The sequence below is a fragment of the Sodiomyces alcalophilus genome (assembly GCF_042370955.1).
Source record: "Sodiomyces alcalophilus JCM 7366 unplaced genomic scaffold ACRALscaffold_3, whole genome shotgun sequence".
NCBI classification, from domain to species: Eukaryota; Fungi; Ascomycota; class Sordariomycetes; order Glomerellales; family Plectosphaerellaceae; genus Sodiomyces; species Sodiomyces alcalophilus.
In genome coordinates this window covers 250,753-265,507 of record NW_027263534.1, presented here as the reverse complement: position 1 = coordinate 265,507, position 14,755 = coordinate 250,753, and the positions used below count along the sequence as shown (strand labels likewise).

The 14,755-nt window shown below is 57.5% G+C and overlaps 8 protein-coding genes across 8 annotated transcripts; 4 read left to right on the top strand and 4 right to left on the bottom strand.

The window, feature by feature from the left end:
• Window positions 1-517: 517 nt before the first annotated feature.
• ACRALDRAFT_1062324 (uncharacterized protein) lies at window positions 518-1,641 on the bottom strand. The gene has a single exon (XM_071016578.1). It carries the CDS (start codon window positions 1,539-1,541, stop codon window positions 612-614), a length of 930 nt encoding a protein of 309 aa, XP_070875617.1. The 5' UTR covers window positions 1,542-1,641; the 3' UTR covers window positions 518-611.
• On the bottom strand, window positions 1,603-2,154 carry ACRALDRAFT_208525 (uncharacterized protein; the record flags this gene model as incomplete). Its single annotated transcript, XM_071022464.1, has 4 exons — window positions 1,603-1,740; window positions 1,826-1,960; window positions 2,064-2,105; window positions 2,137-2,154. The coding sequence occupies 4 exons, from the start codon at window positions 2,152-2,154 to the stop codon at window positions 1,603-1,605; spliced, it is 333 nt and encodes a 110-aa protein (XP_070875616.1).
• A 22-nt stretch (window positions 2,155-2,176) lies between these two features.
• Window positions 2,177-4,429, top strand: ACRALDRAFT_1080783 (uncharacterized protein; the record flags this gene model as incomplete). Its single annotated transcript, XM_071019072.1, has 2 exons — window positions 2,177-2,322; window positions 2,461-4,429. The coding sequence occupies 2 exons, from the start codon at window positions 2,177-2,179 to the stop codon at window positions 4,361-4,363; spliced, it is 2,049 nt and encodes a 682-aa protein (XP_070875615.1). The 3' UTR covers window positions 4,364-4,429.
• Window positions 4,430-5,136: 707 nt separating this feature from the next.
• On the top strand, window positions 5,137-7,145 carry ACRALDRAFT_2101974 (uncharacterized protein; the record flags this gene model as incomplete). Its single annotated transcript, XM_071023082.1, has 5 exons — window positions 5,137-5,317; window positions 5,413-6,684; window positions 6,745-6,839; window positions 6,920-7,000; window positions 7,053-7,145. 5 exons carry the CDS (start codon window positions 5,137-5,139, stop codon window positions 7,143-7,145), a joined length of 1,722 nt encoding a protein of 573 aa, XP_070875614.1.
• Window positions 7,146-7,436: 291 nt separating this feature from the next.
• ACRALDRAFT_1069378 (uncharacterized protein) lies at window positions 7,437-7,871 on the bottom strand (the record flags this gene model as incomplete). Its single annotated transcript, XM_071017666.1, has 2 exons — window positions 7,437-7,530; window positions 7,585-7,871. The coding sequence occupies 2 exons, from the start codon at window positions 7,869-7,871 to the stop codon at window positions 7,437-7,439; spliced, it is 381 nt and encodes a 126-aa protein (XP_070875613.1).
• A 1,677-nt stretch (window positions 7,872-9,548) lies between these two features.
• ACRALDRAFT_1069377 (uncharacterized protein) lies at window positions 9,549-10,352 on the top strand (the record flags this gene model as incomplete). The annotated part of the gene is made up of 2 exons (XM_071017665.1): window positions 9,549-9,896; window positions 10,002-10,352. The coding sequence occupies 2 exons, from the start codon at window positions 9,549-9,551 to the stop codon at window positions 10,350-10,352; spliced, it is 699 nt and encodes a 232-aa protein (XP_070875612.1).
• A 345-nt stretch (window positions 10,353-10,697) lies between these two features.
• On the bottom strand, window positions 10,698-11,972 carry ACRALDRAFT_2041242 (uncharacterized protein; the record flags this gene model as incomplete). The annotated part of the gene is made up of 5 exons (XM_071021135.1): window positions 10,698-10,920; window positions 11,015-11,099; window positions 11,165-11,255; window positions 11,319-11,430; window positions 11,506-11,972. 5 exons carry the CDS (start codon window positions 11,970-11,972, stop codon window positions 10,698-10,700), a joined length of 978 nt encoding a protein of 325 aa, XP_070875611.1.
• An 826-nt stretch (window positions 11,973-12,798) lies between these two features.
• Window positions 12,799-14,754, top strand: ACRALDRAFT_2120912 (uncharacterized protein). Its single transcript, XM_071023824.1, has one exon. The coding sequence runs from the start codon at window positions 12,984-12,986 to the stop codon at window positions 14,589-14,591; it is 1,608 nt and encodes a 535-aa protein (XP_070875610.1). The 5' UTR covers window positions 12,799-12,983; the 3' UTR covers window positions 14,592-14,754.
• Window position 14,755: the final 1 nt, after the last annotated feature.

Genomic DNA, 14,755 nt, shown 5'->3' with positions numbered 1-14,755 from the left:
TGAACTGAAGCTCACGAGCCACGGCGTCGTCACCTCGGCTTCATTCGAGGAGCAGCTCACCAAGCCAAGCCAAGGCACTATCATGGACCCCTGTATTCTCCCCAAGCTCCCCAACTTTTTTAGCGGCAGTTCTCTCAACGGTCTCAATGGATTTCTTCGGGAAGTGTCGAGGCGAATGGCATTCTGAGTGAATGCCTTTGCTGAAAGTACCTAGGGAGTGTACCATGTTGTACCTACAATGTAATTGTCTTCAAACTCGGGGGTCTATTATAGCTCTAGGGCTGCATATAGACAAGGACTGGATCGAAAGGAAGAAAAGAATATCAAAAGAAGCCGAGGCACGAGTCAACCATGATTTCACGAGGATGCATTTGATAATAGCCACGCAAATACATGTAATTCACCAGGCACGCCGTTTGACACATGATATAGCAGCCCCGACACCCTCCGGGTGAATGTATTGAGGTACCTGAAGTTACCCCAGCTTTGAGGCAGGCAGAAAAAAAAAGAAAAAGAAAAAAGGAAAATAAAATAAAACAATAAAAAAAAAGGAAAGTACCTCACCACAGCACCAAACTCCGACTAGTTACCCACTCGCATGAACAGACATCTCATAGCTTCGCTTTCGTGTCCTTCTCCTCCCACCAAGGATATGCGGCTGGCGCGTCCCTGTCGAGGCTCGCCCGAAAGTCAGGCGACCTCTTCTCCCGAAAGCTCTGGATGCCCTCCTTGCTGTCAGCCCCGCTGATCATGTCGAAGAAGACGGCGCTCTCGAGTAGATGGGCCTCCTCGGGCGACGCAGGCCCCCGGTACATGAGCTCCTTGCTCATCTGAAAGGCCACGCCGCTCACGTTGGCCGCCACGTCCTCGGCGATGGCCAGCGCGCGGGGCACCACCTGATCCGGGTCGACGACCTCGCCAAACAACCCGCCGAACACGTCGCTCCTCGTCGCCGGGAACACGGCGCCCGTGGCGACGAGGCGCATGGCGCGGCTGGTGCCGATCAGCCGCGGCAGGAAGAAGCTGCTGCAGGCCTCCATGTTGAGCCCGCGCCGGCCAAAGACGAAGCCAATCTTGGCCCGGTTCGACACCACGCGGATGCTCGCCGGCAGCGTCATGGTGATGCCCACGCCGACGGCGCTGCCGTTGATGGCCGCCACCACGGGCTTGGGGCACCGGTGGATGGCCAGGGACACGCGGCCGCCGCCGTCGCGGTAGTCCTCGCGCCGGAGCTTGTCAAAGTCGTAGCTGCGGCCCGTCGACGCGAGGGCCAGGTCCATGCCGGCGCAGAAGATGGTGTTGGTCGGGTCGGACCCCGTGAGGACGATGGCCTTGACGCGCGGGTCGGCGCCCAGGACGGTAAAGGCCGTCTCGAGCGAGTCGGTCATGGGCTCGGTAAAGGCATTGCGGGCTTCGGGGCGGTTGAGGATGACGAGGATGACGGGCGTTACGTGGGTTGAGGAAGCGGGGTGGTGGGAGAGTTTGATTTCGGGGAGTTTATATGTGTTGTAGCTGGGGGGGAGGGGGGTGTTGGATGTCATGGCGAGGGCAAGATTAGTTCAGTGTATTTGGATTTCTTTTTTTTTTTCGGGTCAGATACCATTAACAAACATAATACTGGTAAAGGCTGGTGTACGAAGTAATATCGGCCAGGGACGTGAGAATGATTGTTGATGTTCCGGTGTAGAATCTCAGGTACGCTGTACGACCGCTCGCACGAACTGATGCCGAGGCAATTGGCTCGGATGAAGTCCCATTTGGGACTAATATTTAGTCGCGTCCTTTACACGTGTAATTATTTCACTTTTTAGGTCTCTTCTCCCACGAGCAATACAAGTAAATCATGAGATGGGCTCAAATGCGCTTGTTCCTGGTCATCACCTTGTACCCGAAATGCTGAGTTACCGTCCCAAGAAGCAACAAGTGACATCTCTCCGCCATCTTCCCGGATGGATATGTACTGTGTACACACGGTACTATTACTGTATACCCTACAAACTCAGTACGCTACCGTAGACTTGGCCCTAAAAGGATTGGGCCCCGATTACATAACCTCTCCACACCTTACTAAGACTTCCTCCGTACACTTCTCCGGTAGTCAACAACTTGCATCACGCAAAATCCATCTCGACATACCGGTATCCTACCGTCCATCACATGACAGCAGCAAGTCACCATGGCAAACACGGGAGGCAGGCCATCCACCGTCAAGGAGTGGATGGACCACAAGGATAAACTACGTCGACTGTATGTCGATGAAAGGAAGCGAATGGATCAGGTCATAGCCATTATGCAAGCCGAGCACGGGCTGACGGTAGCAACGTACGTCTGGTATTTTCCGTTTCGAGCGTCTGGTGTCTTTAGACAACCGTATTCCCTTGTATTCTCATGCCCACCGCTGTCATTCATTAATAGATAATCTTATTGTCTCTTGGAACAGAAAGTCGCTGATGATTACAGAAAACGACCGCTGTGGAATCTATTCCGCAAATGGAAATTCCCGACGAGAAAGTCGACGGCCACCCCCATCGACGATGTCGTCCTTGCCAGGATCAGAGAGCTGTGGATGCAAAACGTCGGCCAGGCGGAACTGCATCGCATACTCACTGAAGAGGATGGCTATAACATTACCAAGCGGGCGCTGGTTATGGCCCGAAAGAAGCACAAAATGTTGTTTCGTTCCCCCCAGGGCGACAGGGCCGACGAAGATGAAGCCGAGAATCCATCCGAGGATGAGGATGAGGATGAGGATGGCGACGGCGATGGCGATGGCGATGACGATGACGTCTCTGCATCGGATTCAGGGACAAATGACGTGAATACCTCGAGCAGTCACCAGCCGCCGCCACACAACCACCAACACCAACCACACCAACACCCACCCCCACACCCGCACCCGCACCCGCCAGTACCGGCTCCGTTGGCTCCCATGGCGCTCATGGAAACCTCCCCTCCCCTCGCCGTCTTCCCCACGAACCCGACCAGCAGCTCCTCTCCCCCCGTCAGCAGGGGCCACAGCAAACCCCGTCGGCTGACGAGGAAGCATGGCATCCGGCCTCGCGACGTCACCACCCCGCCCAGGTTCCCCTCGGAGCTAACCCTCGACGAATCCAAAGCCATCCTCGGTCTCGAAAAGGAATCCTACAAGGCCATGCGCGCCATCTTCACCCAGATATGCGAGGAGGCCAGCGTGCTCAAGAAAACCCTCGCCGGCCCGGAACGCTGGGAAGCCCTCAAGGACGACCTGATCCGCCGCTTTCCCCCCCTCGAGGCCGAGATGTGGCAGAGCAGAGACAACCTGGACCGCAAGAAGCTGGCCCTCGACATCATCTGCTGCGACTGCACCAAGCGCATGCGCGTCAAGGAGCGCCACTTTGCCCTCACCCAGTCGAGGGACATTATGGGCCTCAACCCCTACGAGACGAGGCAGGCGCGCGTCGTCTTTTACGCCCTCGTCGAGAGGCACGCCATCCGCAGCAAGACCCACGCCGGCATCGCCAAGTGGAACGAGCTGAAGAACGAGTGGGTCGCCACCTGCCCTTACGTCCAGCGTGTCCTGGCCGGCGGGCCCTCCGACCCCGCCTACGAGGATAAGCTCAAGGCGCTGGAACGGCTTGCGCAGGACGTCATGAAGAGGCGCTGGCACGACAATGCTAGAGCTAGGAAGAAACAATCCGCCCATGCCGCCACACCTGGTGCGCAGTCGCCGGATGAGCCGGCTGCGGCCCAGGTTCCGGAGGCGGCTGCACATACCCAGGCGGGTTTCGAGTTTGTCCTCCGTCCCGGCGAGATGGCTGGCAGCAGCACCACGGGTGATGTCGGCGTCGGTGTCAGTATCGGCGGTAACCAATCCCAAGCTGCCATGACGTCGTCTAACACGGCGCAGTCCCAAGCAACACCCACGCCTTCCTCGCTCCTAGTGGGTACGGCTGCATCGTCCTTGCCGGGCCAGGAGGAAGTGGTGCTGGATCCTCGCCTACGGACCGCCCCGGCGACACAGCAGCCACCTGTGCAAGCAGCGACACCAGCACCAGCACCGACAGTAACAGTACCCCCCGGACCACCGTCGAGCAGCACAGCCATCTTCCTGCGGCCCCACGAGTCTTCCACCTTTCCTACCGGTGCCAGCGTATGGATAGGCACCATAGACTCGCGCTCCGTGCGGGAGGTTCGGCGCGCCGCCGTGGAGAGGTATCCTGGCGCTACGTGCCTGCGGGTCGAGGGTATCCTGAGGGACAGTAGGGGGGCCGAGATGCCGCTGTTGATCCAGGGGGATGCGGAGCTCGAGGCGTACCTGGCGCATCTGAACGGGACGACGCCTACTTTTGCTGTGCAGCTTGTTCCGGGGTGGGAGCCAACGTAGAACGGGCTGGGATAGGTCAGCCGTTAATAAATAGTTGTAACATTGTGAGAAAGACGATATGTTTCCTCTCAGTTGATTATGTCCGTGTCTTCCTCGACCGACGAGTGTTCGCCATGCCCGACAATATTGAATTCCAAAGCAATACAACTGTATTCGTAGTCGTACACGCCTGGCAAAAAGTACTTAAACACGACCATGTACCTTGACCCTATACATGTATGGCTGGGTACATAATCGTGTTTAAATACTTCCTGGTTCACACTGGGCAGGTCTGAAACTAAACTCGTGATTCAGCCACACTCCCTTCTCGCCTCCAAGCCACATATGGGTGGGGACCGTCGTGTACAGCCACTGCACTGGTACGTACTCTGTAGAACCCATCAACAATCTACACCATCAAGACGCATCGAAGGTTCTCTCGTTGCACTTCCAACGTGCTGACCTCTCCTACGACGGGACCCTTGGATAGTCGATCAAAAAGCAGACCAGTGCCTCTCTTTTTACGAGCCCATCTGCTACACACTTCAGCCCGACTCCCAATGGCAGATCAATCCCGCCGCAGCTGACTGATTCTTCCGTTTCTTCCGCTCATAGAAACCACCACCACCCCTCGGGTCCCCCAGTCTCGTCGACCCCTTCGTTCTCCCAACATCTACCTCACCATGGCACGGTTCCCGGCGGGGACGCCACGGACGGCACTCACCGGATTCCGTGCTGCTGCCCCATCTCTCGCCGCCTCCCGCTCGCCATGCGCCGCCACAGCCATTCGATGCATGTCGTCCGAGAAGAAACCGGAAGCGCGACCGTCCAAGGACAACAAAGCAGGCCGGACATTCCAGAGTCAGGTGTACGGTAGTATCACTCAGCGTCTGGCTCGCGAGAACGCTGAGCGGGAAAGGTTCGCTCGGGAGCGCGAGAAGACGGCGACGGGTCGCAGCTATGCCATGACTTTTGGTAGGGGTTTTTTTTTTTTTTTTTGGCGTTTTCCTTTTCTTCTTTGACTCCCTGATAAGCTCCTCTGGTCTTGTTAACGCTTCCTGGCGCCATAGCTCTCCTGTTCACAATGGGCGTCTCTTACTACCTCGGTACACTGTACCCCCCCAAACCGAACGAAGATTCGACACTCCCCTTGTCCGAGACGGTCGCACCCGAACACAAGACCAACCTGGAAAACATGCAGGCCGCCTGGGCTGACTTTGTTCGCATCCTCGGCAAGGAACATGTGAGCACGACCCCCACCGACCTCGACTTCCATGCCACCTCGGGCTGGTCCACCCACCAGGCCAAACCGACGGAGCGACCCTTTTGCGTCGTCTTCCCCGGTTCGACCGAGGAAGTGTCCGAGATTATGAAGGTGTGCCATCAGCGCCGGATCCCCGTCACCGGTTTCAGCGGCGGTACCAGCCTCGAGGGCCACTTCACCCCGACGCGCGGCGGCGTCTGCATCGACTTTGGCCGCATGAACAAGATCCTGGCGCTCCACAAGGACGACCTCGACGTGGTCGTCCAGCCGGCCGTCGGCTGGGAATCGCTAAACGACCAGCTCGCCGAGTCGAACCTCTTCTTCCCGCCCGACCCCGGCCCCGGCGCCATGATCGGCGGCATGGTGGGCACCGGGTGCAGCGGCACCAACGCCTACCGCTACGGCACCATGCGCGAGTGGGTGCTGTCGCTGACGGTGGTGCTCGCCGACGGCACGGTGATCAAGACGCGGCAGCGGCCGCGCAAGAGCTCGGCGGGCTACGACCTCACGCGGCTCTTCATCGGGTCCGAGGGCACGCTGGGCCTGGTGACCGAGGCGACGCTCAAGGTGGCGGTCAAGCCGGCGTCGACGTCGGTGGCGGTGGCGGCGTTCCCGTCGATCCGGCACGCGGCCAGCTGCGTGGCGCGCGTGGTCGGGGCCGGCATCCCCGTGGCGGCGGTGGAGATCCTCGACGACGTGCAGATGCGGTGCATCAACGAGGCGGGGCAGACGTCGCGGTCGTGGAAGGAGGCGCCGACGCTGTTTTTCAAGTTTGCCGGCACCGATCGCGGCGTCAGGGAGCAGGTGCAGATGGTCAAGGACCTGGCGGCCAAGGCGGGCGGCGAGTCGTTTGAGTTTGCGCGGAATGAGGACGAGCAGAACGAGCTGTGGAGCGCGCGCAAGGAGGCCCTGTGGAGCACCATGGCCGTGGGCCGGCCGGGCGACCATGTGTGGACGGGTGACGTCGCCGTGCCCATGAGCCGGTTGCCCGACATTATTGAGGAGACCAAGGAGGCCATGGGCAAGAGCGGTCTCTTTGGGAGTATTGTGGGACATGTCGGTGACGGGAACTTTCACAGTAGGTCCCCTTTTTTCCTTTCCCTAACCTTTGGCGACACGAGAATCTAACGGGATGCAGTGATTCTCATGTACAACGACCAGGAGCGGAAACGGGCCGAGAAGCTGGTGCACGATATGGTCAAGCGCGCGGTGGAGATGGAGGGCACGGTCACGGTATGTCTATGCTGCCCCTTGGTTCTTATTCGTCTCGAAGATCCGCTGTCGTCTTTGCAATGAAGCTTACAGAGAAACAGGGTGAACATGGTGTCGGGCTTGTGAAGCGCGACTACCTCCCGCATGAACTGGGAGAAACAACCGTCGACGCCATGAGACAGGTAAGCAATCTTTAACTTGACAAGACAAGAGCCAGACTGACACGATGTACAGATCAAGAAGGCGTTCGATCCCCTCTGCCTCTTGAACTGCGACAAGGTTGTGCGGATGCAGCAGCCCAAGTCTGGTGAAGTGCGCGAGTGGTGATATTATACGTATTGTATATTGTAAGACTTGGTTGTATATAGAACAACAAGCTACCGGCCCGTGGCTTGAACTTGGGCATGCATGTAAGAAGAAGGAATAAATGTGTACGATGTTGATATCTAGCGACAATGCATGCCATTCAACTCGGACCCGTCCATTATCAACCGATAAGACCAGGTAAACAAGACAATTCAAGACATTCTAGCACTTTCATTCCCAAGTCTTCTGTTCAATCGACTTGACTGGAGACAATTTGGTTAGCCCTGAGAAGGGGACACTTGCTGCTACAGCCTACTGGACCCATTTGTCGACAAAATAGCCCGTGGTAACGGCAAACACCGTCTTATGGAGAATATCAATGATTTGTTCTCCGACCGGCCAGGTCCTACAGCAGCGTCAGCAAAGCAATATCCCAAGTCCAACGGAACGAGGAACGGACCAAGGTAATGCGCCGACGCCGGTCAAATTTTCCAACGTCTGGTCGATCAAGAGACGGACGCCGATGAAGATGAAATCGGCAAAGGGCCCGCGGATGCCATTCCAGGTCATGATGGCCCTGATGCCGCCGGCGACGGCCCCCTGGCCGTAGTGCATGGCCATGTTGAGCAGGAACAGCTGGGTCGGCGTGCTCGCCTGGACGAATAGCAGGCGCTCGAGGGTGCGGGCGGGGACGAACGAGTTGGCGCGTCCGGTGACGAGCTGTTCTGCTTTCTCGGCCAGCGTCATCCTGGCCGTGTGAGAGGGAGAACAAGACGGGGGAAGAGGGAGAGGTGGCGAGCGTACATTGTCACTCCCACGAGGCCGGACCCGCCCCCGATGAGGAGGACGGAGCTCAGCGGGAGGCGGGACGGGGGCCGCCCTGGGACGGTTCTTCGCGTTTCCATTGTGTCTTTGTTCATGGTTAGGCTGGTCAAGATGTTGAGGTGAGACGGTTTCTTTCCCGTAAAACGCCCGTAGAACGGTTCAGACTCTGGATGCGAGAGCGGATGACAGAGGAAGGAAACGGGAGGTCAACAGGCGTGATGGAAAGCGTGCTGGCGAGAATTGATCGTCAATCACGGGTTTTCGATTCTGCAGAGATACGGATGCGACCAAGTCGGCCATTTGTCTTTCCATGGTATGAGTAAGGCAGCTGGTGGAAATATGGACGAGACACGGAGCAACACTCCCTGCGGTAGATGGAGCAGGCTCTGGACCCTAATGCAACCGGTTCGTTCTATGATTTCGCGACGCATCATAGACGCGCAGTCCGGGGGGCCCAACATGGGCATTCAAAGTGTTCCACGAAGGTTACATACGGTCTATTTTAGATGGCTACCCTGGCTTTGGCGGGAGATTGAGACAACCAGTGAGAAAGGCTGTGGTTGCAATAGCTCTGTTTATATGCTGATTAGCGTGGGCGAGGGCATCATTCGGCTGTCATCATTCTGGCCGGTGGGCGAACAAGTTACCTAGTACACTACCTAGACAACATATCACTAACTACACCGGGACTAAGACTATCGCAGTGTGACTGACCTCGTCTGCTTGTTTGTCCGATGCCCTCCTCGAGTTGGGCGACGCAGCAACCCGGCCGCAACCACGGTCCACGGCCATCGGCGGGTTTACCCGGAGCCCCGGCGAGGGCCGGGCTGGCGGGACATTTGTTAGGCGCCGCACCGGGCGGAATGTGGCCGAGAGGTCCTTACGTTGTCAATAAGGACATACCTTTCTGAACCCTGGTCTGTTCTGGTTTGATTTATTTTTTTAAAGATATGATTGTTGGTCTTCTTGATTTCGGTATTCTGATAGAAAGCAGGGCATGCCTTGACAAAGTCCGTACGAGCGGGATGTCTACGTACTTGCTGATCGGGGCTAGTTGTTCCGGTTCCCGGTAATACTCCGATCCTTTGGTGGTCTGTGCGACAGGGCTGAGGGCTGAGACGAAGTACTTCGTACGTACTCTCAGCATGACATTTCTCGTGCGTCACAGCACCACCTCACCAACGCTACGCAATGCCGTATAACGTACGCAGCGCTGCCAGAGGAGCTTGATGCAAGGACGGGTTTAATAAGTATCAGGCGGAGAGTAAGCTCCGGACTAGTATCCATTGTCCAACTTCTAATCTACAAAAAAACCAGACGCGACAATGACGTCTTCCTCGAGCATACTTCGTACGGATGATGCTCACCAAAACGTCATAAGGTGAGGTCTTTGGGTGTTTCCTGCCCTTTCAGGGAGTTTGTGAAGCCAGTCCAGCCTCTATCATGCTCCTCATCCTTCCAAGTCAAAACCTGTTGTCTGCTCCTGGGAATTCATATGTGAATTGACATCGTGCCTACTGCAACTCACGATATCAAACGTCTTCAGAACACTTATAATCTCCCATCTCCAACAATACAGCACCTTCTAACCGCCTCACAATGCTTCCTCTCCGAACCCTTGCCGCCAGCCAACGCACGCTAGCATCCAGACCCCAGACCCTCAACACCCTTCGCTTCGTCAAGCACCACCCCTTCAGCTCCACCGCCGCCAGGATGACTTCCATCTCCGACGCCGTCATCAAGGACCACCGCGAGCTGGAACAGTACTACAACGAGGTCGTCAACAGCAACGACCACGACCACCAGCAGCGCTTCGGCAACCAGTTCACCTGGGAACTCGCCCGCCACTCGGTCGGCGAGGAGCTCGTCGTCTACCCGGCCTTTGAGAAGCACATGGGTGCACGCGGTAGAGACATGGCCGAGCACGACCGCAAGGAGCACCACCACGTACGTTGCGACTAACTACTTGCTCCAATATTCCATCCCGTCTCCCCATGTGGCCCATCCCGTCTTATGTATCGAGACATTGCTAACAACAACACTGACTCGCAGGTCAAGGAACTCCTCAAGGAATTCCAAAACATGAAAGCCGGGGACCCAAACTACGTCCCCAAGCTGAAGGAGCTCTGGTCCGTCCTCTCCGAGCACATCAAGGAGGAAGAGGAGAAGGACCTGCCCTCCCTCGAGCAGGCCCTCCGCTCGGCCCACGGCGAGTCCGAGTCGATGGCCAAGAGCTTCGGCCGCACCAAGGCCTTTGTCCCCACCCGCAGCCACCCGTCTGCCGGCGAGAAGCCCCCCTTTGAGACCGTCATGGGCCTGATGACCGCCCCCATCGACCACCTTGCCGACCTTTTCAGGAAGTTCCCCGACAAGACCATCTCGCCTAACCCATCTACCAAGTGAGGGAGGAATGATTGTGGCCGCGGGGATAATGAATTTGTTGCTTTGAGTTATAGTAATAGATGATGTAAGGGTGAACAGGACAGTTTACGTTATTGTGGTGTTCTTCCACCTGGCCATTACGTGTCTCATACAATCAGTAAAATAAATCATGGTTTGCGAAATTACTCGTAGTAGGAATACTGTCCCTTGTGCTCCTTGCCATTAAAATGAATCACAAACCAAGGTACATTGGCCTTGTCGACTCGAGATTATTACTCCGACACTACCCAGCAACAGTCCTCTGCTCAGCCCAGATTACCGCTTTCTCCTCAGCCCATATACCGCTTTCATATCCCCTACACACGCTCAATGGTGGCGCTTCACCCGCTTAGCTGTCTGGAACTCGCCGGCGTACATCTTGAAGAACTGGTCCGGCTCGGTGGGGTGCGCGCCCGTGACATCATGGAAGGCCGTGGTGGAGATGTAGTTGGTCTTGCCCTCCCGGACAAGACTGTAGTACTCGAGGAGATATTGCTGTTCGGCCTGATCACTCTCCGACTGCGCACGAAGGACTTTGCGTGCCTCGGATCTAAGATGATTGTCAACATGTTGGCTTGTAAAAAAAAAAAAAAAAAAAAAAAAGGAAAAAGGAAAAAGAAGAAAGGCAACACAGGGCGACCTACTCGGAAATGTCCTCATACTGCATCTGCTTGCCGAGCGCTTTGGTTGCTGCCGCCGCGAGCTCATCGCCCGTGCAGAGCATGGGTCCTTGACAACGGAGGGTTAGTCAACAAAGCCGGGCGGGATACGTAAGGAATGGGAGGCTCTCGTACCAGTGACGACCATCATCTGTCCGCGGTGCCGATCGTCGAATCCGTGCTTGCCCTTGCCGGCGAGAACGTGGGCCGCAACTTGGGCAATGTCCTGCGAAAAGGAAAAAGTCACTACCACAATCACTGATGGAGGGATGCGGAAATGTCAACTTACACCCAGAGCCACCGGAGCAAACTTGTTGTTCTTTCCAATGGGCAGGGGGATGATGCCCTCCGACTGCGCTTGCGGGGCATAAAGCAAAAGATTCTCGGCATAAAAACCTGCCCTAGAATGGTGTAAATAAGTGTCAGCTGGGTGATCAACATCCTTGGACCGCAAGGACAGGACAAGAAAAACCCACCGAATCACAACCGGAGAATGACCAAGCGCAGTGCTTGGATCACCCTTGGCTGCCAAGGTCAACGCCTCGAGGTCGATAAACTCGCGGAGACGAGGCTGCTTCTTGGGGTCCGCATAGTCGCAGCCCGCCGAGCTGATGAGGCAGACATTCGGCACGCCGGCCTTCTTGGCCGCCCTGACGAGCTCGGCCGCAATGTCAAACTTTTCCGCGTTGGCCGGCGGGATGAGGCAGATGGTGTCGCAGCCCGTCTGCTTGAGCGTCTTGACCACCTCCCGCTCGCGGCCGGGGACGTGGTGCACGACCTTGGCGTTCATGGCCGCGAGCTCCTTGGGCTTCTGGTGGGACGGGTCCATGGTCAGCGCCGTGACCGAGTCGACTTTGCCGGAAAACGGCTCCGACAGGAGAAGTTCGGCGATGGCGAAGCCGGTTTGGCCTTCGGCCGCCGTGATGCAGACGTTGCGGGTCATGATGTGTGTGGTGATGTTGCTCGTGGAGTTTGCGTATTCTGGTAAGACGGTGTGATTTGCCTAGTGAAAGTTGAAAGCGAGAGAGGCTGTTGGATAAAGGGCAGGCAGGGTTGGGGGAATCTCGTGGATGCGGAACCAAGGTAAAAATACTTTTGTAACAAAGGAGTAAGGTCAGGACTCGGCAAGCAGGCTCGCTGTCCCTCTCACATCTTCAGCAACGAGGCAGCAGTGGCCTTCTTTCCTCGTATGCCATGATTTAACTCGGTCCTATACCGTGTTGTTGAGCGAATGGTCGCGTCATGGGTCGAGCCACGCTGATATTGATGATTCATCCCCGCGGGAGAACCCATGGTGGTCTGCTCTGCGCATGTCGCCGCCATGGTCTGCTACCCGAGACCTGCAGGAACCTTTCGTCGTCATCTCGTCGACAAACGGGATTTGGTAGAGAAGTTGGTGCCAGGCGGTGAGCCGCTCGGTGTACTCGGTAGTCATCACACGTCATTCAAGTGCTAAGGTACTTGTAAGTCGTACTCGGTACCTTATGTCAAAGGAGATAAGATAAGGCGTGACTAAAAGCGACCCAGCGAAATCTTGATCCGATGCCGTTTGATTGGCCGGATTACCTAATCAACTTTGACGAGCACAGCCCCATGGCTAACTTCTTGGCGCCCCCAAATTTCAGCCACTTTCCCCAGACATCCCGCCAATCTGGTCCCAACGTATTCGTAGTGCCAAACCAACAACTCTTTCGTATTGTGTCCTTTTATTTCCAGCGTCACAGGAACCATCGCGCAAGAAATCCACAAAGGGCGAGACAGAGCGACAACGATATTCAAATCCACGTTGAAGCCAGGCACGAAAAGACCAGCCAGGGCTAATCACCCTCTTTTCACCCGCCCAACTCACCATCCACGAGCTCCTCAAGCTCCAAGTACCATCTTTCTGTTCAGGCTCTTTCTTCCCTTCTCCCCGCCGACACACCCCTCCATTGCATCCCCCATCTACACTGCGATGTGCTTCGGCAGCAAGGAGGAAAGGGACGACAACCCGGCGCCCCGCCCGGCCCAATCCCTACGGTTGTCCCAGCGGGGCGCCGATTCTAGGTCCGGTAGCATACGCAGCCGGATGAGTGACAGGAAGCCGGCCGGAGACCGAGTCGAGCAACGGTACCAGCAGCGGGAAGGCGGATCATCGGGAGCAAGTGCCCATTTCAACGGCAACGTCACCCCGCACGCTGCCCCTGGGGATTTTGCCCCTCCGCCAGGTCCGCCGCCTGGACACCCAGCAGCTCAGCTCCAGACTCAGTCCTCGGATCATGCTCTCTATGCGCCGCCCCCGGGGCCCCCTCCAGGGATGGGCACGAACGAGGACTTTGCCCCGCCTCCCGGACCGCCGCCCGGCTTATCTCGTGATGGAGACTTTGAACCACCACCGGGACCCCCTCCTGGCCAACACTACGCGCCTCCAGATGGGCCCCCTCCCGGCCAACATTACGCGCCTCCGGATGGTCCCCCGCCCGGCCAACACTACGCGCCTCCAGATGGTCCTCCGCCCGCTCAGTACGCGCCTCCGGATGGTCCCCCGCCCGGCCAACACTACGCACCTCCAGATGGTCCCCCGCCCGCTCAGTACGCACCTCCGAATGGACCCCCTACTCAATACGCACCTCCCCCGGGCCCTCCCCCCCAGGCACGACCCGACGACGACTTCGCTCCCCCACCCGGACCCCCACCTGGTATTTCTGACCATTACGCCCCTCCCCCTGGACCTCCACCCGCCGCCGCCAGCACCACGCTACCCCACGAGTGGCAGCAGGCCGTACCGGACACCACAATGTTCCCTCCCCCGCCAGCCTTCTTCAGCGGCCACGACCGATCCCCAGCGACCAACGCGACCGAGGAAGAAGCCGAAGCCGGCGAGGCCTGGTGCGAGCAATACCCCCTCCTGCCGCCCCAGTCGCTGCCATCCCAAGCCCTCCAGGCCCAAGCCGCCCACGAGATCAACTTGCTTCTGCCGCAAGGGTTCCGAGGCACGCTTACCCCGTCGGCCCGGGGCGTCTGGGAAGGCCGCTCCGACGCCACCGCCAGGGACAGCTGCATCATCGGGTACCCGCCCATGTACGCGGCGGCGACGCAGTCTCCGCTGGTAACGGGACGGGCGTTCAAGATGTACTACGAGGTCCACATCCGGCGCGACAGCCAACCGGGCGAAGTGGCGCTGGCCCTGGGGTTCACGGCGCTGCCGTACCCCAACTTCCGCATGCCCGGGTGGCACCGCGGGTCGCTGGCGGTGCACGGCGACGACGGGCACAAGTACGTCAACGACCGGTGGGGCGGCAGGGACTTTACGCAGCCGTTCCATGCGGGCCAGACGGTCGGGATTGGCATGTCGCTGGCGCCGCGCGGGGACGGGTCCCTCAGCGTCGACATTTGGTTCACCAGGGACGGGAAGCTGGTGGGCGGGTGGAATCTGCACGAGGAGAGCGACGCCGAAGAGGATCTGCCGGTGACGGGGTTGGAGGGGCTGCATGACCTGAGTTGTGCCATTGGCGTGTTCCAGCACAACAGCTTCGAGGTTATCTTTGACCCGAAGAAGTGGAAGTACCAGGACGCTTTTTAGTGTTTGTTGTGATATGATCTAGATGATTTTTTTTTTTTTTGGTTTTCCTTCTTTTCGATACTTTTGGTTCTGGGCAACAGAATAGAATGATTGCCCCTTAATTACGTCGCTTTTCATAGCCCGGCGGATAATAGATTCGTGGTTAATATGGTTAATATAAGGAT